We start from the raw sequence: 21873 nt of genomic DNA, 5'->3' as shown, positions 1-21873 counted from the left end.
TCTCTCCAACACCACCATTGCTAAGACTAACTCACCAGTCACCAATAAGAAACTTAAGCATTACACCAAGTTTTTATACCTTGCCCACCCAAAGAAAACATCATGAATTAACCGCTATCAATAACATGTCAATAATAATAAAAAACCCTAATAATATTATTAATACATTATCGATAGTATATTAACAATAAAACGGACCAATTTTGTTAAAAACATAAAGGTCAATTGCAGCTAGAAAGTAAATTAGCGTCTCATAAACCGTAGGATTTTCACTTTTTACTAAAATTCAAGCAAAAAGTCCAAAGGGAAGTTTAAAGGTGAATAATATATATATGGACTCAAATCCCATTCATTTGAATTACCAAAGTGCCCTCGCCTAATTACAAAATATTTGTTTACTCTCTTTAAAAAGGTTTTTTATATTAGTACTCCACAAAATAATGGATGCACCACACAATAAAATTTAATATTAAATGACTTATTTACCCCACTATGCAATGATACTTTTGATCTTATTAGGTTTAAAAAAAAAATTTCTAAATACACCCCAAATCACTTTTAGCGTATTATTTATGTTCTCAACTATCAAAACCCTCTCATCGTCCATTGTTGAACAAAACCCTAACCAATGAAACTACAAACATGTTGATTGAGAAAAATTGTTTTTGACGAATGGAACACGAAATCGATGTTTCGAAAACTTCACATGAGGTAAGATTTCATATTTTCCATTGTTTTAGTGATTTTGATGACATCGATAATTATTTAATCTTACGTTTGCTGAATTAAACTTCTATATTCATATTCATTTTTTAAGGTTCATATTAATCTTGTGTACCCAGTAACATGAGTCGTGTTAGTGCTAGAGTCATATACTACTTTTACAAATTGAGGATAGCCATTCTCCACAGGAACTCCTACACTCAATCTTTTGCCGTTTGTCGGGATCTCCCATGCCTTAGGAACCGAGGCAAAATCTCCGGAATGTATAATAGGTCCAACATTGGATTTAGAAGTTGAACAAGGATCACTTGTGTTTTTCGATTTCAATTTTCTCACAAGTCCACTCTGTGGTGTCCAAAACCGAATTCTTCTTGTTGCATCACCGAACACATTTACAATTTCAAAGACAGATGTTTGTAATTGCCCATCAACAAAACTGAAATCCCCACCAAAGCCTCTAAATTTAGTACCTGACAAGGATTTGCAAAGCTCTGAACCATTTTGGGAGATCCCAATTGTTTCAAGATCATTTGATGAGTTGGTGGAAGCATTTGCCTTTTCATAACCAATTAAAAGTATAAGACTAATATTGATAAGGTGTATATTGAGAATTAAAAATGAGTGTTATAAGATTTGAGAAATGTGGGGTATATAGAAAATGTGGGTTGTATTAAGTATGTAGGGTTTATTTAACAATTTGTGGGGTGTTAATATAATAAGCCCATAGGGTAGTAACTACGAGCATTATGGTTTCTAGCCACCAAAAGTAAGGTCTTTCAGATTGGCATCACTCTTCACTCTGATTCCTCACATTTAAAATCAATAGAATTAGTTTATGAGTTTATTCACCATCAATATGGTCATTCTCTGAAAAATCTTCGTTAAATAAGAATAAAATGAAAAAAAATACTCTCAAATTTTTGTCAAATCATTTTGGTTCATTATTTATTAAATTGAAAGTATATTTGTCATTTTGATCTTTATTTAACATAAATTTTTCACGAAGTGATCAAAATACTTGATATGAAAATTTTCTTTTGTGGTCCATAAATGGCAATTAAATTTGCGTTTTGGGTGGTCCAAATTGACAACATTTTTCTTTAGTGGGATTCATACCATATATTATCATTATGTGGGTTGGTCCTTTTTCCCCATACTAATATGCAGGTGAAAGAAAATAAACCAGAGATCATAGATACTGGGGCCATGTTAGGTCTGGGTTTTCAGGCTGAATCCCACTTGGGACTTGTTGATTTGATGGCATGGAAGAACAGTTGCTAATTCAGGCTTTGAAGATCATCAAATTTCAACCTTGACCTAACTTTCCTATTCCATATACGTTCATGTACGCTCATGATTTTCGATTTTTCCATTTCTTTGATCAAGATAAAAACAAAGTAAATTCTCAATGGATTTTTCTCCCAATAATTTACTTTATGTGAGTAGCTTGTAGATTCAATTCGATTTTCCAATTATCCCGATAGATTTGCAGTGTATTGGAGAATTGGAAGACCTTTCAACTTGAAAGGGGAAAGAATTTTTTATAGGGGCTACTTGACGAACTTGTAAAGCTGTCAGATTAGAAGTTGTCATGTCTGACATGAGTAAAGCCAAACTAACTAACAAATAGGGGGGTTTGTGTGTGTTTGTGAGGAAGGGTGGGACTAATAGAATTGTCCACCCTAAGTACAATGTACCTTCTCAATGGAATTTTCTGCAATGTCGGATGAGTTTTGCGACATAGTTACACATGCAGCCACCTCAATGAATTTATCTCACATTGAAAATTTTCTATATGACCTAAAGTGACTACAGATTAGGGGTTATGCAGGCTTAACCCTAAAAGCGATCTATGTTCTCATAAAATTTTCTTCAAAGTGAAATGAGCACAACATAGTTGTTAAACATAAACAACCGATCGATTGACACAATAACGATGATGAACTGGTCACTAACAAATTATACTTATCTACTAAAAGAATGAGGAGAAATTCCTCCTCAAAACACTTTGTTCCCGATTCGCAGAAATTTGTACTTATTATTAAAACCGTTCATATTATAATTTACTCTCTAAAAATCACCTCAGCACAAAAAATCAATAAAATATGAGATTATTTAGTTATCAAATTGTATAAAACATACAATCGAAATTGATAAAAGTATTACGAGCCGATTATTCATTTGTTATAATTGATTGACTAAATGATTATTATCTTAATTATTTTTTAAATAATCTTACAAACTGAATTTACAATATTAGCAGATTCAATTATAAACAAAGAAATTTTGCAAACAGACCACAAAACATTTTGGAGAGGAATTCCTCCTCATTGTTGAGCATCCAAGAATTGTCAGTCACTACAATGATAGAAATGTGACCAAGAAAGGTCAGAGGGCAAATTGTAATTACAAATTAACAAATCCGTGCTCCTCCATCTACGTGGTCCTATATTTTATTAATTTTTTTGAACGTATTCTCTACTCAGAGGGAGAGGGGGAGGGGGAGAGGGAGAGAAAGAGAGAGAGAGAAAAGAGACGTTAGCATGGCATGTGACAATGAGCAGTTGACTCACCCTTCACTTCAAACTCAAAAATCAAATTTTACGACAAAGATAACATAATCTTCTTCGACCTCGACTGACTGCTTCACTATGTGCACAAAGATAAATTTCAAAACCCACCTCCCAAATCCTCCCAAAACTTCAAGTGCACAAAGCTTTACATTCCAAATCCACGGCAGAAGAAAGCACCTGAGCTAAACGCTGGCTCATTTCCCTTGCTTTCCTTGTGCTGCAGCAGCTCAAGCATTTTCAGAATTCGAAAAGATGGAGTCTTTAACGAGAAAAAGGGAGAACTTGCAGAAGAAAAGAACTGGGTTTGTCAAGTCTTCAGCTAACAACGTCGGTGGAGGAAGCGAGTCACTCACCGATTCGAGCGGCGGAGACTCGAGAGAGACAAGCAGTACCAGCCGATCGAGCCCCGAGACTTCCGGTGAGGAGGTGAAAAGAAAAGGGCCTTCTTCTTCGCCGCCGCCGTTGGGATGGCCGATCAGGAAAGCTGAGCTGTGTAAGAACTCGGTTGCTGATTTGGGTGAAGCTGAACGAAAAGCCCCTGTTGATGATTGCAATTACAGGGACTTGGCTTCCAAAATTGCAGGTCAGATTTTAATTTTCTGCGATTTATTGGTTCTTTTGGTTGCTGAAAAAGAGTCGCACAAGTTAAAAAAAAAAAAAAAAAAATGCTCAGAATTCAAAATTTTGAACCTTCACCGTGTTTTCAGCTCACTTTTTAGCTGAGCTGCATCAGAAACCAAAAGGGGAATCTAAAAATCCTAAATTTTAAATTTCTTTATATTTTTTATTGGGAAATTCTACTAATTTTCCTTTTTGTAATCGTATTGTAATGTTGGAAATTCAAACAGAGATGGATATGATGAGAGAGAGATTTTCAAAATTGTTGCTTGGAGAAGACATGTCAGGTTGTGGCAAAGGGGTTTGCACAGCGATGGCGATTTCGAATGCCATTACCAATCTCTGTGGTATGCTCATCCTCCCAGCTTCTTTTCAATTTGTAATTCTGTGAAATTGATGTATACTATATCTGTGGTTCTATTACTTCATGTTGCACTTTATTTTTCAATTAATTATTTTTTCCTTGTACAACATGTAGCTACCATTTTTGGGCAACTGTGGAGATTGGAACCCTTGCCTGCTGAAAAGAAATCAATGTGGAGAAGAGAGATGGAATCGCTAATCTGCGTCACCGACCATATTGTTGAATTGATACCTTCTTGGCAAACATTTCCTGATGGAAAAAAGCTTGAGGTAATCTTTGATTTAGCGTTAATTCTGCTCCCAGTTGTAGTAATATCACATCAAGATGTCTTGTTTAATCTTTCCCTTTTATTTAGGAAGACTGAGAAATGTAAATTGATTTTTCGAACCTTAGATTTTTCACAACCCTAGCTCACCTGACCTAAGCATAATTCTGCTGTTGGTTTTTCTTTCGAATGCCATGACCTAACTTTTTAGGGTCCCCTTCTTTGATGGTTTTCCCAATTATGAGTTTATAACTCTTTACGGCATGGTAAACAACGTGCAAAATCTAGAATGGAGAATCGGTGGCAAGCATGAACAATCTGTCTTATGTTTTTTGTTTCTTATTGGTGGTACATTCTGCAGGTCATGACTTGCAGGCCCCGATCAGATCTATTTATGAATCTTCCAGGGCTGCGTAAGCTAGACAATATGCTTCTTGTGAGTCCAGACCCTGATTGTTTCATAATGTACAGTTTCCAATTTTATAAGTAATTATGAGCTTAGGAGTCTTTGTTGTTTTTCTATCCAGGAAATATTAGATAGTTTCACCAATATGGAGTTCTGGTATGTTGATCAAGGAGTTATGGCCCCTGAAGCAGATGGCTCAGCCTCTTTTCGCAAAACAGTCCAGCGGCAAGAGGAGAAGTGGTGGTTACCTGTACCTCGCGTGGCAGCTGACGGTCTTAGTGAAAGTTCAAGAAAGCAGTTGCAACACACGCGGGAATGCACAAATCAAATACTAAAAGCTGCAATGGCTATCAACAGCATTACTCTTGCAGAAATGGAAGTTCCAGAGTCGTACTTGGAAACTCTTCCCAAGGTTTGCAAACTGAACATTGCACGATACTTTTATGCGAAACTGAAGTGCGCTGTTATAGTATTTTTTTTTTTTTTTTTTTTTTTTTCCAAATCTTTTAAAATTTACTACTCAATCATGCTTTTTCTAAACACATATAGAAGTTACATAATTATGGTTGATAAATCTAGAGGTGACTTGCACATTTGCATCTAGGAGTAATGATGTGCTGCTTTTCTCTACTCTAAGATTGTAGTTTCATAATCTGACGTTGAAATTCTTATGATGTGTAATCAGAATGGAAGGGCCTGTCTTGGGGACATAATTTACCGATATATTACATCAGACAAATTCTCTCCAGAGTTTTTGCTTGACTGCCTTGACCTGTCCAGCGAACATGTTGCTCTAGAGATTGCAAACCGTGTTGAAGCGTCAATATTTGTCTGGCGTAGACGAACTCACTCAAAGCCCCCACTTTATCCAAACCGCTCCTCCGCAAAGTCATCCTGGGAGATGGTCAAGGACCTAGTGATCGATCTGGACAAGCGAGAATTGCTGGCAGAAAGAGCTGAAAGCCTCCTGCTTTCCTTGAAGCAGCGGTTTCCTTGTCTTACTCAGACTATCTTGGACACCAGCAAGATTCAGTGCAACAAGGTTAGTTTTGCTTCCTTTGAAAAAAATTTCCTTGGATTTTGTTTATTTTCTTATATCTTTGTCATAACATTAACACTCCTTGTTTTCAAAATTTTCAGGATGTTGGAAAGTCCATTCTTGAAAGCTATTCAAGAGTTTTGGAAAGCCTGGCATTTAACATTGTGGCTCGTATTGAAGATTTACTTTATGTGGACGACTTGGCAAAGCAGACAGATAAACTGTCATCAGTTGCTGCAGTCAGTGTAATTTCTCGCAAGAAGGTCTCGGTTTCATATCCAGTGCCTGCCCCAAGCACTCCTCACAAAAGAGCTTCTGCCACGCCTAACGTATCACCTGCACCTTTAATTAGCCCTGCAAGGGGAGAGAGGACTCCTTTTCTCCGCACCAATAACAAGGACAAGCCTCCCCGACGCAGTTTTGGAGTGAGGAGAGTCTTGACTAATTACCTTGGTGTTGAAACAAAAGCAAGAATCTGCAGCAACACAATAGAAGGGTCAGTTTCGATACCAAACGTACACGGCACAGAAACTTTGGATCGTCTTAAGGACTCCTCGCCCCACCAAAATGGGAGAAAATCAAACGAAGCAGATCGCTGAGGTTTGGCGTATTAAATTATGGTTGTCTCTGGAAGTGGTTGAGGCAAAATGAGCTTCTGAATGATAGAAATAGATAGAAAACCTCTTGGTGGAACCAAGTATTGATACTTCATGAGAGCTAGGGGAGTTTAATATATTTGTTAAAGTTCCTTGTTATTTATATGTTGGTTTGGATTTGAAATGTAGCTAAAAGGAGAAAAAAATAGAGACATTAGATCGGTCGTTGGAACTTCTGCAGATAGAATATAGACATGAGATTGCTTGTTTTTTATTTTTATTTTTTATCAAGAGATTGCTTGTTCAATATTTCAAATTAATAACCTCTCTCTCTCTCAAACACAACACAAACCCAAGGCAAAATGAACTCCAAGGTTAAGATTTTTGAACTTAGGACATCCAAATATGTAGATAGAAAGAATTTTCGTTAGTGTGGAAAGTATTATCTTAGCGAGTAAGGAATTGGAGTTTTAGAGAGAGAGAGAGAGAGAGAGAGAGAGAGAGAGAGAGAGAGAATTGTGCAACTGTATGTGATGATTATATCATCAACATAAACCAATATGAAGGTGATAGTTGTGTCTTTCTTGATGAAGCGACTAGTATCTGATGAAGATAAATAGAAACCCAAGGAAAGAATAGCTCTATAAAAAGCTTCATATTAGGCTCTAAGAGCCAGTTTAAGACCATATAAGGATTTTTTTGAGCTTGCAAACATGTGTAGGTTTTGAAGCATCAACAAAGCCAGGAGATTGCACCATATAAGCATCCTATTTTAAATGACCATGAAGGAATGCATTGCTAACATCTAGTTGGTGTACAAACCAATCATAATGGACTACAATGGAAAGAAGAATCCTTATGGTTAGTGTTTTAGCCACAGGGCTAAAAGTTTCTGAAAAATCCAAGCCTTTTTGTTGATAGAAGCCCTTAGCAACTAGACGTGCTTTATACATTTCTATAGACTTATCAGCCTTGTGTTTCACTTTGAAGACCCATTTATAACCTAAAGATTGTAAGAAGGGTGATGAGGTACCAAATCCCATGTACCTATGGATTGAATGGCCTGAAACTCAGCTTGCATTTCTGTTATCCAAGGAGCATGTTTAAAAAGCTTGTAGGTAAGTAGTTGGTGATGATGGTATCTTGGTGAGTGGATCAACTGAGAAGGAAGATGATGCTTCGTGACTGTGAATACTTTGGGTTTATGAATTCCAGAATTTGGCTCTAGTAATCATAGGATGAGTGTTGTGAGGTGCTTTTGATAAGACAGGTTCCTCAACAATTGAATCAGTGACATGTAGTGATGGTGCAGATGTTGAAGTAACAGATGTAGTGACATGTAGTGATGATGCAGGGGAGGTATTAATATTAGCAGATTCTTGAGATTGAGATACTGCAAGTGAAGAGGTAGATTGTACATGTATAGTCATTGAGATTGAAGAAGCTACATGAGTGGATTTTGACATTGCAAGAGTTGTAGTAACTGAGAAACTGTGATGAAGATGAGGAAAGAAACTCTCATCAAACACAACATGCCTTGAGATGTAAAGCTTCTCAGTGATAGGATCATAACACCTATAACCACTGTGATTTAAACTATATCCCAAAAAAATGCACAGTTTACTTTTTGGTTCTAACTTGTGATTGGAGTAAGGTTTAAGCCATGGATAACAGGCACAACCAAAACGCTTCAATGTGAGATACTTTGGTGTAGCTTGAAACAATTTTTCCCATGGACTCAAGGATGAAGTCTGTGGAGGCAACTTGTTAATAAGATAAACTGTTGTTTGAAAAGCTTCAACCCAAAATTTAAGAGGTAAACCACTTTGAGAAAGTAAGGTCCTGCCCATTTCTACAACATATCGATGTTTACTCTCAGCACACCCACTTTGTCCAAGTGTGTGAGGACAACTCAGTTGATGCGTAATGTCTTGACCATTAAAGAAACCCTAAAGTACTTTGTTTAAAAACTCACCCCCTGAATCTGATCTCAAACATTGAACTTTAGATGCAAACAATGTTTGAACTTTGAGAATGAAAGTTTTAAGTATTGAAGCAACATCTGATTTAAGAAACAAAGGGTACAACCAACTGTATTTTGTGAAATCATCCACTAGTATTAAGTATAATTTGTAACTAGTACAAGAAGAGGTAAGAGAAGGCCCCCATACATTGGTATGAACCGAATGAAGTGGTTTAACAGAGTTACAAGGTAACACATAAAATGGAAGCTTAGAAGATTTTCCCATTCGACAAGCTACACAAACTGGAAATTTATTTACTAGACCAATTACAGGTAAATGATGAGTTTGTAAAATAGAATGTAAAATTGCACTAGAAGGGTGTCCAAGCCTTCTATTCCAGAGATGAATATCGGCCTTTGCAACCATCAACGCACGAGGATACACTGTTATTCTAGAAGATCCATTGGAAGTTGTCTAGTAGAATGGATAAAAACCACCTTCATTGGGGCCCTGGAAGAGCATATTCCTAGTTCTTAGATCCTTGATATAGAATCCAAAATGATCAAAAGTTAGAAAGCACCAGTTATCATGGATAAATTTGTACACAAATAACAAATTATGAGAAGCTTTTGGCACAAGTAAGATATCTCTAAGTCTAAAAGATGCATATGGGTATAAAAGCATGACCAATATGAGATATACCCATAACTTTACCATTACCAACAAATAACTGCTCACTGCCAGTGTAAGGAATAACATAATTGAGAGAAGAAGGATCTGGAGTAACATGATGGGAAACACCATTGTTTGTAATCTAATAATTGGGTGTAGGATTAGTTACTGCTGACATAGCCATGGGAGAATAACCTGAAAACTGATGGTTGCCAAAGAATTGATTGTTGCCAGAAATCATTGAAGAAGCAAATTGAGATAGGCGAAAACAATAAGGAACTTGATGACCATGCTGATTACAAAACTGACATGGAATTGATTTCCCAGAGAAGAAAGACGATTGACCAAACTGGAATCCACCAGATCAAGATGGACCAGTACCAAGAATTCCACCAGTTTGAGTAATAAAGCAATTTCTGCCAAAATTGTGATTTTGAATAAATTTGTTGCGATTCTAATTGTGTCTCCGATAATTCCCTCAGAATCCAGAGTTATGACCAAAATTATTTGAAGATTAAGCATCATAAGCATGAAATACAGTAGATGAATTTGATGTAGTCCATCGAGTTTTACGTTTTTAAAGGGAAATTTCCTTGCTCAAAAGTAAACCATGAAGTTCATCAAAAGTAATTGATTCATTTCTGGTTTCAATAGAATCAACAAATGATTTGTAATCATCAGAAGGCCAAAAAGAATATAAGCTACTAGATCAGACTAAAAAATTGGTTCACCTGCAGCAGCCAATTTATCAGAAATTTCTTTAATTGAATTGAGGTGATCAATCATAGAAGGATCACCTTTTTGGATTGTTTGAATCTTAGCATGAAGACTGCGAATGTGTGTGCAAGAAGCTCTAACAAATTATTTTTCCCGAGAGAGCCACAGAGATCTGGAATCATTAATTCCAATAGTTAGAGGGAGAAGATCTTTAGAGAGAGTCGAATTTATCCAAATCATCAAGATTTGATCTCACTTACACCAAATTTCATGTGCAGAATTGAGAACACAAAGTCCAGCAGAGTCAAGAACAAATTGAGAGGGACATAAGTTTGTGCCATCGATAAACCCTAAAAGCTTAAGTTGCTTTAGAACGGGAAGAAATAAGCTGCACTAGGTGATGTAGTTATGATGATTCAGCTTCGTTGGAACCATTCCGACGATATTCTGAATGGTGATAGATGCAATAAGAGCTAGTAAAGGATTATAAACTTCAGCGCGAGGAGCATAGGCTGAGGAATTCACATGAGAAGAAGAATTGGAGGAGTTCATTGATGTAGTCATAGCGGAATCTCATAGAGAATTGAAGAGAAAAGTAGGAAATGATCTGTTTGGCAAGAGAGAAAGTGCAAGAAAATCAGGAACATGGAAGTGAGAGATCAACGTCGGTGGACTCCGGCAATGATACCATGTGGAAAGTATTATCTTAGCAAGTAAGGAATTGGAGTTTTAGAGAGAGAGAGAGAGAGAGGAAAATGTAGAGAGAGAGAGAGAGAAAATTGTGCAACTGTATTTCATTAGATTGTGATTAGGTGTACATTGAGTATTTCTACATAAATACAAAATCTAACTAATGTGTTGACTCAAGACTTCCTTAACTAACATATACACTGAGATACTAATCTGGTGCTTTACACCTTTGATAAGATTGTGAACCTTCATTACTCCTAATAGTTAGGTACGAAGATTGACTTTTAAATCAACAACTAAGTAGCTAATGAAGATCCTATCTATGGTATCCTCTATATTTAGAAACAATAAAAATTTAAAATTACTTTGAAAAGGTGAAGAAAACTTGAATTAAAATAAAATTTTACAACGAAAGAGTGAAACAAAATTGGTTTAAATATTATGAAAACAACCAAGAGAACAACAAGATCGTTGTAGTATAATTGTGTATATCCCGCTTGTCATGCAGGTGACCCAAGTTTCATCCCCGGCGACAACGCGTATTCTGCTGGGTGACGTTCCATTCTCCAAATAAATTGAGTCTCCATGGCAGCCTATTTACGCCTTCGATTGGTAAGCCCTAAATTCCGACCTTCTCCTTCATCTTCTTCCTGCTGTTTTTTCACCTACATGGTTCTAATCAATCCATCTTCTATCTATACCATTTGGCTCTGTCTTCCTTCACTCCCACAAATTTTTAGACCTGTAATTACTTCCCCTTTTCGTTTTTTGCGGGTTAATTGGATGGAGCGTAGAGCTCCGACTCGGGTGTTTACACCACTACCATCCACTTGTCTGTCGTTCTCGGCGCTGTTACTTGTGGGATTTTCCACTGGCTTCCTTTCCTTGGTGGTTGCGATTTGGATATTTGTGGTTCTTGTTGCAGGTAGGTGGAGTTTTCTTCTTTTCGTTTATGGGGCTTTGCCTTGTTGGATCTTCGGCGTTTGCAAGGGAAGCTGGTTTGTTGTTGATGGTTGGTGCTCCAACCGGCTGCTCGGTTTTTCCGTTTTGGGCCCCAAAGTTTGAGTTGGGCTTTTTTTTGTAGTTGCTATGGAGGTTTATATCTTTGTTTTGTGCTTTTGTTGTAAGTGGGCCTACATCTATGTATATGTGTGTGCTTGGTAATAATTTTTGGAAAAAAAAAAAAAGATGTGGAAGAACCGATTGGACCAACCAGACAGTAGAAAGATAGGAACCACTGGATCAATCTTAAGGTTCAAGTTTGAAAACAAAATTTATTTCAACATTTATTAATTAGACCCAACAATAAATCAAAAGCCACATGTTTTATTTTAAAAGGACATAAGATAGGTGTCAAACTTTAATTCGTGGGGAAACTATAAAAAAAAAAAATTATTGTGTCCGAAACAGCCGTGGTAATCATTTGTGAAAGACTTATTTTCATGTTATTTTTTAACATGAGTATTTTATCACTTATATAATTACACATGTATGCCACTTCGTGTTTCAAGTACATTAAAAAATCTATTGTAAAAAAGGAGCCATGTGAAAATTGCTCCCCTAAAGAGCTACCCCATCTACAACGACAACATGAACAGCTTTTGAAAATAAGTTGAATTATTGACCAAAACAATACAAAAATATATTGATTTCCCTACCCCTCCCGGCTGCTATGGTTTGGTGAAAACATAAAAGCTAGTTTAAAGTTGGGTGCTTTGGTTTCATTACAAATACTCCCTCAACTCTGTACAATTCAACCAACAAACCCACAACTTCAGCCCCTCAACTCTCAGTTTAAAGTTGGGTGCTTTGGTTTCACTACAAATACTCCCTCAACTCTCAGTTTCATGCACAACTTCAGCCCCAGTTTCCTTTGATGGCTTCCCCCAATGCATTACCAAAAAAAAACTTGGAGTAGGATTCTCTTTCCCCTTCCCTCCTCTTTCCTCCTCTCCTTTCACACTTTCCATTTTGTACGTCTCTTGCTATAAAAAAATTAATATAAGATGTTAAAGTGACTTAATCGTGACCGTCCAAATAGGAAGGAATGAAGGGGAAAAAAAACAAGTGAGGAGAGAATCTTACTCCAAAAAACTCGGTCTACCATTCCAATCTTTGATTCCATTTATATCCCTCAAAACACCTCATATGACACCATTTTGCATGCACGCATCAACGACCTCGTATATTCTACACCTAAAACTCCAAACCTTTGGCCATAATCGATCTCGAGAGTGTATCCCACATTCAAGCAACCATTCTTTTTGAAAAACATAATGGATTGCAAATTAAAACCTGAAGCGGCGGCCATGCTTTGAGAGCATATCGTACGTGTCGGATGCGCCCTTTGTCATGATTGACATGTTCATCCATCTTATTTCCATTGATGTCAATGTTGGCGATGGGAGCGTGTGGGTTAAGGTCGGAGCTCTTCTTGATAGGGGTGGGTATGGTCCGGTTCGACCAGGTTTCACTTTCAAATTGAAACTAGAACCAGGAAAGTATTAATGGTTCAATGCTATTTTGTTTAAATTTATTACTAAAGCCGTATGACTTGGTTCACGCCAATTTCAGTTCAGTTTATGCTGTTTTGCGGTCCTAACAAAAATTATATATATATATATATATTATATTTCAAATCTTCTACTTTCAAAACCAAACACATATTTCAACCACAAATTGAAGCAAATTTGAGTTTTCACTATTAGATCTACAAGATTTGTGACCGGAAGATAGAAAGTGTACATCCTAAACTAAAACTAAAGTGTACATGATGCATAATATAATGGAAAATAATGAAAAAAATAAAGTTAAGGGAAGAGAAGCAAGAAAAAATTGGGCTTATGCACATTTCCTTCTTGGAAAAATGGCTTATTTATACAAGAATAATAACAAAGCAATAATTTATATTAAAATTGATTTGGTCTGGCTCTTCTGATTCTTAGTATTTCCAAACCAGAACCGATGTGAGACGGTCTGGTTCAATTTTTGTTCCGGTTTTTATTTTTTTTATTAACGCGGTCTTTTACAGGTTTTTTTATCATGGTTGGATTCGGTTTTTCTATTCAATGGTTTTTATGCCCATCCTTACTTCTTGGACAAATTTACTGTGCAATTTCTACCAAAACCCGAGTTTATGGATTTCCTGATGGGATTTGTCCAATGGATGAAATGTTGATAGGGTTGGTCCAAGAGGAACAATATTTGATAAAAAGAGAAGAAAAATGGTGGAATTGACGAGACAGGAAGAAGATAATGAGTTCTCAGATGGGGTTTAGGGTTTACTTTTCCTTTTCAATGTTTTATGCCATTTTAAATTTGATTGGATTATTTATTTATGGTTAAATTACACAAAACTATCTCAATTATTGGTCAAACCACAATCTCATACCTCATATTTTGAAAATTACAATGTCATATCTCATCTTACAAATTTGTTGCAATGTCAGACCTCTATCAGTTTTTCTGTTAATTTCTCTGTTAAATGCTGACGTGGCTTGAAGCAGGACCACTTCCTAGTGCAGTTGGATTAAAAATTAATTAAATATTCAAAAACTAAAACTAAAATTATTTAAATGTTTTTATTTAAAAATATGGGACCACCCTACAAACCCATCTCCTCACCCTTCTTCCCCACCCGTCTCCTCTACCACCGTTTCTTGGGCGAACTTCCCAGGTGAGTTGACCACGAACTCCGATGACAAGCATCGTCGCCACCACTGTCGTTCCACTACTCTTGGTGCCACGAACAGGACCCACCTAGACTTCATGCTGTTTGACCGCCATTCATGGCAGATTGAACCAGGGAATTTCTTGGATTTTGACGTTGACAATCTCGTCTTTGGAGATGACGGTGAGGGTGTAGCGTTAGAGATTGGGGATAAATTTTTTTGGGTATTTTATTAGGGTTTCTGAGTTAGCGAGAGTGGCACTTTGGGATTGGAAACAATTTTGTAATTTGTAAACCAATCCAAGTGGTGGAGGACATTGAAATGGGCGGTAAAGCTTTAAGCTTTTTGATGGCATAATAGAATACCAAAAGCAATTTATCCCTATTTCCTACGGAATCCCAAGTGTCCCTAATCTCCAATAGAATGGTTGTAAGACTTTAATGCCCTACTGCCTTCTAGGCAGTATGACCCGCCGAAAAAAAAAAAAAAAAAAAAAAAAAAAAACGAAGAGGAGGAGGAGAAGGAGGAAGAAGAAGAGGAGCAAGAGTTGGAGGAGGAACTCCAGAGAAGATGGGTGGGGAGAGATGGACGGGGAAGATGGGTTGGACGGACTGGGAAGATTTGAGCAGCGATGAGTGAATCGACATACCCACGACCGAGATGGTGGAGGGGGGAAGAAGGGTCAAGTGATGGGTTTATAGGGGGGTGGGTCCCTCTTCTTTATTAATAAAATATTTAAATAATTTTAGTTTTAGTTTTTGAATATTTAGTTAATTTTTAATCCAACTAGACTAGGAAGTGGATCCGCATTAAGCTATGTTGACATTTAACAGAAAAATTAACAGAAAAACTGACGGATGTCTAATATTGCAACAAATATGTAAGATGAGGTATGAGATTGTAATTTTTAAAACATGATGTATGAGATTGTAATTTTTAAAACATGAGGTATGAGATTGTAATTTTTAAAACATGAGATATGAGATTGTAATTCGACTAATAGTTGAGGTAGTTTTGTGTAATTTACCCTTTATTTATTTATTTGAAAGGGTTAACTACAACGGTAAACTTGTCTTCAAGGTTTACTTTACGCTGAAGTCAGCATTTTATTAGGTTAATCTAGGCAAATTTTAGGAGGAAACCCATAAACTCGGGGTTTGGTAGAAATTGCATGGTAAATTTGTTCAAGAAGAGCTCCGGACTTAACCCGCACGCTCTCATCGACAGCATTGACATCAACGGAATTAAGATGGATGAACATGTCAATCATGACAAAGGTCACATTACGATATGCTCTCAAAGTCATGGCCGCTGCTTCGGGTTTTAACTTGCAATCCATTATGTTTTGCAGAGAATGGTTGCTTGAATGTGGGATACACTCTTGACTGAGATTATGGCCAAGGGTTTTGGAAATTTGGAGTTTCAGGTGTAGAATATACGTGGTTGTTGATACGTGCATGCAAAATGGAGTCGTATAATGTGTTTTGAGGCGTATAAATGGAATCAAAGATTGGAAGGATAGACACCCCCGGCGGCATCACCATCCACCTGACGGCCCCAGATGGCATTGTCAACGTCAACTCCCTCTTCTCCTTAGCCGTCTTCATAGCCCTCATCTGGAAACCCTCCGACCCCAGTAACAGGCTCATCGAGGACGACACCACCGCCTGCCTCCCTGGCCCCTCCGTGGACGAGGACCTCGTCTCCTTCCACGTTTACTCCTTCAGCTCCTTCCTCTTCTCCAGCCTCATCGCCACGGCCTCAGGCAGGCATCCGGATCACCCACAACCCGTCCTACCATCCTCTCGCCGAGATTCTAGCCCGGGTCACCAACGGCTCCCTCCCCCGGATCGGGATGCTTGTCTCGAGTCTCCGTTCGGTTGCCAGGTGCGTGTTCGTGATGCTGGCTCTCATCAACATGGTGCAGATCAACTCGGGACTTTGGCTTGCGGCAGCTCCCACACTCTCGCCGCCGCCGTCCCGCTCGTCATCTTCGTCCCTGTCGCGCTGCGCATCTACGTTTGCACCGTTTTGTAAGCATTTACGCGCTAAATTTTTGTATGTTAATTCTAATTTGATGTATTTGAATGTTTGATTTGGATTAATCCTGATATTGAAGTTCTTAAATTCGATTAAAATATATATTTCCTTGATCTTCGTTCACATTAGTAGTGGCACAAGTGGGAAATCAAGTTGATTAGTGCTCCACAATTTGGGTGAAATGGGAATTTGGGGATGAGTGGTGGTACACGTGGGTTAGCAAGTGCTAATATTCTAGTGAATTTGTTCATACCAATTATTCCTTTTGCTCTGTTTTGGATTACTCATGCTGTGTCCATCATGACTTCATGACTTCATGAGTGTGGAATGGCCAATCAGGCACCCACATCTGGGATGTTATTGTGGCAATATCTTAAGCTAATCACGTGTGTTAACTGCGTTATTAGCTTGTAATACCCTTGCGTGTGTTCTATTTCGTTCGACGCAGGGTGGGGAGGCTGTCATCAAAGGAGTATTAGTTGCTTGATGATTTCGGTTGAGTTGGTGATTATGGTTGGGTAGTTCAATACTTAGCCGTGCTTTAGCGGTTTTTCTTCAGTGCAAATGCACTTTCAGTCTTTCACACCATCCCACTACTTGCTTTGCTCTTTAGAAGTGGTAGCTTGGATCTCTGGACTGGTTTAAAACTGATTGAACGTAGTGTGCAAAGAAGCGCCAGAGAAAAACCGATGATTTACAGGGTATCGGTCTAATTCTTATAGGTCTAACTAGTCTAGAGAAACAGATTGAGGTAGGAATAGGATGTAGCCGTGGAGATTGTGAGATTGATTGCTGCTGTGTTATCTGTTGCAAAAGAAATGCCCTTGCGCGCCTCTTCTCTGAAATGACAAAAGTAATGGAATGGTGGCAAGCACTTTAGTTAGAGGTGATAATTTTCAATGGCCTAAAGTCGCCAGGTAATCGAAATCCATTTCTGGAGGAGTAGGTGCGGCAATAAACAAAGCATGCCTCCTTCCAGTGCTACCTCCACTATGCCTTGTGGGTTTCATCTTTCAGTAACTAATCAAGTGTCTTTTGAGCTGCCTATTGCTGTATAAAAGCGGGAAGTCGAGAAGTGTTTTCTGCACAAAATTGAAGAAATGGAAGCTCCAATGAAGTACATTTGCCTCATAGCGTTTCTTGCAATTGTCGGCATAAGTCAGTTGAATGGGTCATATGGGGCTGGTGAGTGCGGAAAATCTAGTCCTGACAGCGAAGCCTTGAAGCTGGCTCCCTGTGCATCAGCAGCACAGGATGCACAGGCTCCAGTTTCCGCTAGTTGCTGTAGCCAGGTAAAAAGGATAGGTCAGAACCCTAGCTGCCTCTGTGCCGTGATGCTTTCAAATACTGCTAAGATGTCGGGAGTGAAACCAGAAATTGCTGTTACCATTCCAAAACGTTGTAACATTGCTGATCGTCCCGTGGGTTTCAAGTGTGGAGGTTTGTTTTTAACAACTCAATTGTTTCTAAATGCCTCCTCAACATACATTTGCAGTTTTATTAACACTACCTGTTCTTATTTTCAGCTTATACATTGCCCTGAAGACGCTGAAGTCGCTGATGGTGCCTGTTGACTGAGAACGAGTACTGGGGATTGTATCTCATTATCTCTGTAACTAGGTTTCATCTAGCGTTTCACTGTGACATGTTGATCCAGATACCCTGAATAATAAATAAATTGTTGGTGTTTTAACCGTCTTTACAGAATTTACTTTGTGTTATCCTTATTGATGTTAACCATGGCTGCTTACATCCATAACCAAAACGGAAAGTAGAGATGAAAGGGGTATCTCATTTGCTTCTTAGCTTCAACTCCTGCTTATATTCATCTTCAATTGCTAAGCAGCACATATTTCATATTTGTCACTTGTATTATTCATCTCTGCTTATAAGTGAGGGGTTTCAAGTTTGACTCTCATGAATGAGACGGTTCAAATTCTCATTCCCAAATATCTGTCATCTTAAAAACAACACATTCTGTTGGGCTAGGCCCGAAAGTTGAATTCCTAATTACTGGCCATAGGCCCATCCCATATAACAAGTCTGATGATTGAACCTTACAAATATATAGAGTTTAAGTTCTGCTCAAGTACTGATTGGTTAGGAAGTTAACATCGCGCAAACCAGTGTTTTGAACTCATTTCACATTGCATCTAGTGGATCCGAACCTTTAATTTTTTAAGCATCATTGGAAGAACCAAACTAATATACTATTGCTAGTTATATATGCATTCAATGTCCTTAATTTGTAGGGATTCCTACTTTTAGAAAATTTAGGGAAGGAGCCAAGCAAATTGGCATCTAGAATATCACAGAAAAAGTTGCTATGGCTTCATTATATATTGATTAAAACTAATTAGATAAGGATTGAAATTCAAAAAAGCACAAGGTGTAGTTAATTAGTACGTGGAAAGTTCTTACAAAACAAAGTACATCAAAGCTGAGATTAATAAGCTCATATCCATATTTAATTAAACTTGGCCAACTTGACTAAGTGGGGTAAAAATAACCCAACAAGTTAAGTTTCTGGATCAGTTATGGCTGCTCTGCTAGCTCCATCTCCCATGCTATTGCTATATATAACACCACCATCTTTATTTGATTTTCCATATATATATATAGCTTCAAGATAGAGATCATACATATATATTTATGCTTTACCCTGCAACATAACAAGCATATTTCTACGTCAGAAGAATATCTAAGAAAAATTCTTCAAATAGTTATTGCTTTTTATCACTTTGAAGCAGCATATATTTGTGGTTATAAAAGGATGTGAAAAATAGAAATTTTTTGATGCGATGTGACACCTTGATTTTGATATTTGAGATTTTATTTAACTTATTATAGAATAATATAGATATATCTATTATAATATGAGTAGATTAATAATACTTTTCGATGCATATTAAAAGAAAGGACAATTCGTGTTACCTGCTATTAGGTGGTGAGTTCACATAATGCGTAGAGCAAATAATTAGTAATAAAGTGAACCTGCAGAAATGACGTCACGTACATATTAATCATGCAAAATAAACACTAATAATATTTCTAGTCCTAGACATTCTAGGGATTCTGTGATCGTGACAGTTCATCGTACATCGTGCGTTAGAAATTATTTCAAAATTTAAAATTAAATATAAATAGTATCTAACGAAAACTGATATACGATAAACGATCACGATTATAGAATTTTTAAGATTTCCAAAAAAAAGGATCCGGTAAGGATCATTTTTTTTTATAAAGTAATAAGCCCACAGATATACATCATACCCTGCCACCAGTTTCCTCTTGAAACACTGTTTGCATCATTCCCATTTGCATCGTCCTCGCCACCATCTTTCTTAGACTAAAAATTAAATTACAACAATATCATTAGTGTTTACTTCATAAAAAGCGAATAAAGAATAAACAACCAAAACAAAACCCTAATTTTTGCACTTACAGTATGGTGCTGGTGGGATTCAGTTGTCCCAGTTCTTGGACTATAATTCTCTCGGCCGCCATAGTAGATTGATGAACTGAAGTTGCATGGCTCCACAGCTTCGTTTTGATACATATTGGAAGCTTTGGTGGTTTTGCTTTCACCCTTATTATCCGAAAAACTTGGACTCCCATACTTCCCAGTTTGATCTCCGAAGTCCTGCCTTCTCTCCCTCCCGACTCCCTAAAATCAAAATTGAAATAGAAAACTAGATTTTAATCCTTAAATAAGATGAAATCTAGAAAAATGTCTTATACAAGATTAAAAATTAATTTTAGTCCCTAAATTCTATTTAATGCCCGCATATTAAATGTCTCTCTTTTTTATTTATAATTTTATGGTGTTCGTAAATTAAATTTTATGAAAATATTATAAATTTTAATTCTCATTATGATAAGTATCTTATATAAGAAAATATTTTTGTAAAAAATTTTCGGTACACATGTTTTTGCATATTTTCTTATTTGTCACTAATTTATTACAATATATTTAGGTACGAACATTTTGGTACACTAGGTTAGTATAATATGTTTAGGTATGGTCATTTCGATACACTAATTTATTATAATATATTTAGGTACCGATATTTCGGTACACTAGTTTAGTATCATATATTTAGGTATGAAATTTTTCGGTACACTTATGTTTTTGCATATTTTCTTATGTGCTACTGATTCACTACAATATATTTTGGTACAGACATTTCGGTACACTAATTTAGTAAAATATTATGATACAGATGTTTAAGCACATTGGAAGTAAAATAAATATAATGATTTAAGATGTGTATATTAATAAATAATTTTAATTTTAATGTAATGACATTAAATAAGATATCTATCATTAAAATAAAAATATAATATAAATTTGAATTAAGTACACATTAAAGGACTAAAATCAGTACCCAATCTAACACCAGATTTTTATTGAATTTTAATCTTCTTCAAGGATTAAAGTTCAAAAACCCAAAATTTAAACCCCACAGGTTAACGGAAAAAAAAAAAAAAACAAACAAAATGTAATTTGATAACGAATGTATGTCTCGCACCGAAAACCTGACAATACCAAGGATTTGTTGGATAATCATTGTAGTTTTTACAAAAGGAAATGAAAACCAAAATCTAAGTCAAAATTTGAAAACTCAAGAAATAGCTTTCAGTTTTGAAACAATTGCTAAACAAGTTTTCAGTTTTTAGAAAAGTGAAAAGTGAAAACGAAATAATTATTAAATGATAATCTTAAATAAATAATAAGCATATACCGTTGATGGGACTGGTGGGAAAAGAGAGCCAAATAATCCGGAGGAGGATGATGAAGAAGAAGATGAAGAGGAGTCCTTGGGACCAAAGAGATGGTCCAGATTCCTTGATGATGGAGAAGAAGAGCCATGGCTTGCACCACTTCCCGCTTTCTTGTTGTTCTCCATAGTAGTGATGAATTAGAAAACTGAAGCTAAAGTTGGTATGTTGCAAAAAGCTGCTTTCAGCTTTGTAAACCAACGAACAGATTATAACTACCGCTTTTTGATAGTTGTTGATAGTTATCTTTTAACTCGGAAGCAGAAATTGGATAAGGTTCCTAGAATACCGATCAGAATTCAGAAACCAACAACTTCAGAGATAAAATTGGAGGGAGGGCAGATAGGAAGCAGGAAAGGGCACGCAAAGATTTGCAGATGTGGAGAGACTGAAGGTGTCACTCGCTATTTATAAACCCGAAAGGAGAGAAAAAATAAATAGAAAATTAGATTTTAATCTTGAAATAAATGAAGTTTAGAAAAATGTCTTATACAAGATTAAAAATTGATTTTAGTTCCTAGACTCTATTTAATGCCAACATATTAAATGTCTCACTTTTTTAGTTATAATTTTATGTTGTTCATAAATTAAATTTTACGAAAATATTATAAATTTAAATTCTCATTATGGTAAGTATCTTATATAAGAAAATATTTTCGTAAAGATTTTTCGTTACACATGTTTTTGTATATTTTCTTATGTGCCACTAATTCATTATAATATATTTAGGTAGGACCATTTCGATACACTAGG

The 21873-nt window shown here is 36.6% G+C and overlaps 3 protein-coding genes and 1 pseudogene across 3 annotated transcripts; 3 read left to right on the top strand and 1 right to left on the bottom strand.

Moving 5' to 3' along the window:
* Nucleotides 1-3294: 3294 nt before the first annotated feature.
* On the top strand, nucleotides 3295-6873 carry LOC137734833 (rop guanine nucleotide exchange factor 7-like). Its single transcript, XM_068474129.1, has 7 exons — nucleotides 3295-3879; nucleotides 4145-4261; nucleotides 4393-4547; nucleotides 4905-4979; nucleotides 5071-5361; nucleotides 5635-5991; nucleotides 6090-6873. Exons 1-7 carry the CDS (start codon nucleotides 3549-3551, stop codon nucleotides 6585-6587), a joined length of 1824 nt encoding a protein of 607 aa, XP_068330230.1. The 5' UTR covers nucleotides 3295-3548; the 3' UTR covers nucleotides 6588-6873.
* Nucleotides 6874-15795: 8922 nt separating this feature from the next.
* Nucleotides 15796-16335, top strand: LOC137734445 (uncharacterized; annotated as a pseudogene).
* A 1103-nt stretch (nucleotides 16336-17438) lies between these two features.
* Nucleotides 17439-18045, top strand: LOC137734834 (probable non-specific lipid-transfer protein 2). Its single transcript, XM_068474130.1, has 2 exons — nucleotides 17439-17778; nucleotides 17865-18045. Exons 1-2 carry the CDS (start codon nucleotides 17439-17441, stop codon nucleotides 17879-17881), a joined length of 357 nt encoding a protein of 118 aa, XP_068330231.1. The 3' UTR covers nucleotides 17882-18045.
* Nucleotides 18046-18995: 950 nt separating this feature from the next.
* Nucleotides 18996-21248, bottom strand: LOC137734444 (uncharacterized). Its single transcript, XM_068473710.1, has 4 exons — nucleotides 21084-21248; nucleotides 19784-20005; nucleotides 19612-19687; nucleotides 18996-19000 (listed from the first exon to the last, which is right to left on the bottom strand). Exons 1-4 carry the CDS (start codon nucleotides 21246-21248, stop codon nucleotides 18996-18998), a joined length of 468 nt encoding a protein of 155 aa, XP_068329811.1.
* Nucleotides 21249-21873: the final 625 nt, after the last annotated feature.

This window comes from Pyrus communis, chromosome 5, assembly GCF_963583255.1.
Source record: "Pyrus communis chromosome 5, drPyrComm1.1, whole genome shotgun sequence".
Classification (NCBI taxonomy): domain Eukaryota; kingdom Viridiplantae; phylum Streptophyta; class Magnoliopsida; order Rosales; family Rosaceae; genus Pyrus; species Pyrus communis.
This window is presented reverse-complemented; position numbering and strand designations above follow the sequence as displayed.

Excerpts from the sequence above, each read along its gene's own strand:
- LOC137734444 (XM_068473710.1), bottom strand. The coding sequence starts at position 21,248 with ATGGAGAACAACAAGAAAGCGGGAAGTGGTGCAAGCCATGGCTCTTCT. Across the intron at positions 20,006-21,083 it reads TCCCACCAGTCCCATCAACG|GGAGTCGGGAGGGAGAGAAG; the intron begins GTATATGCTTAT and ends TTTTGATTTTAG. Across the intron at positions 19,688-19,783 it reads AATCCCACCAGCACCATACT|TCTAAGAAAGATGGTGGCGA; the intron begins GTAAGTGCAAAA and ends TTTAATTTTTAG.
- LOC137734833 (XM_068474129.1), top strand. The coding sequence starts at position 3,549 with ATGGAGTCTTTAACGAGAAAAAGGGAGAACTTGCAGAAGAAAAGAACT. Across the intron at positions 3,880-4,144 it reads CTTGGCTTCCAAAATTGCAG|AGATGGATATGATGAGAGAG; the intron begins GTCAGATTTTAA and ends AAATTCAAACAG. Across the intron at positions 4,548-4,904 it reads CTGATGGAAAAAAGCTTGAG|GTCATGACTTGCAGGCCCCG; the intron begins GTAATCTTTGAT and ends TACATTCTGCAG.
- LOC137734834 (XM_068474130.1), top strand. The coding sequence starts at position 17,439 with ATGGAAGCTCCAATGAAGTACATTTGCCTCATAGCGTTTCTTGCAATT.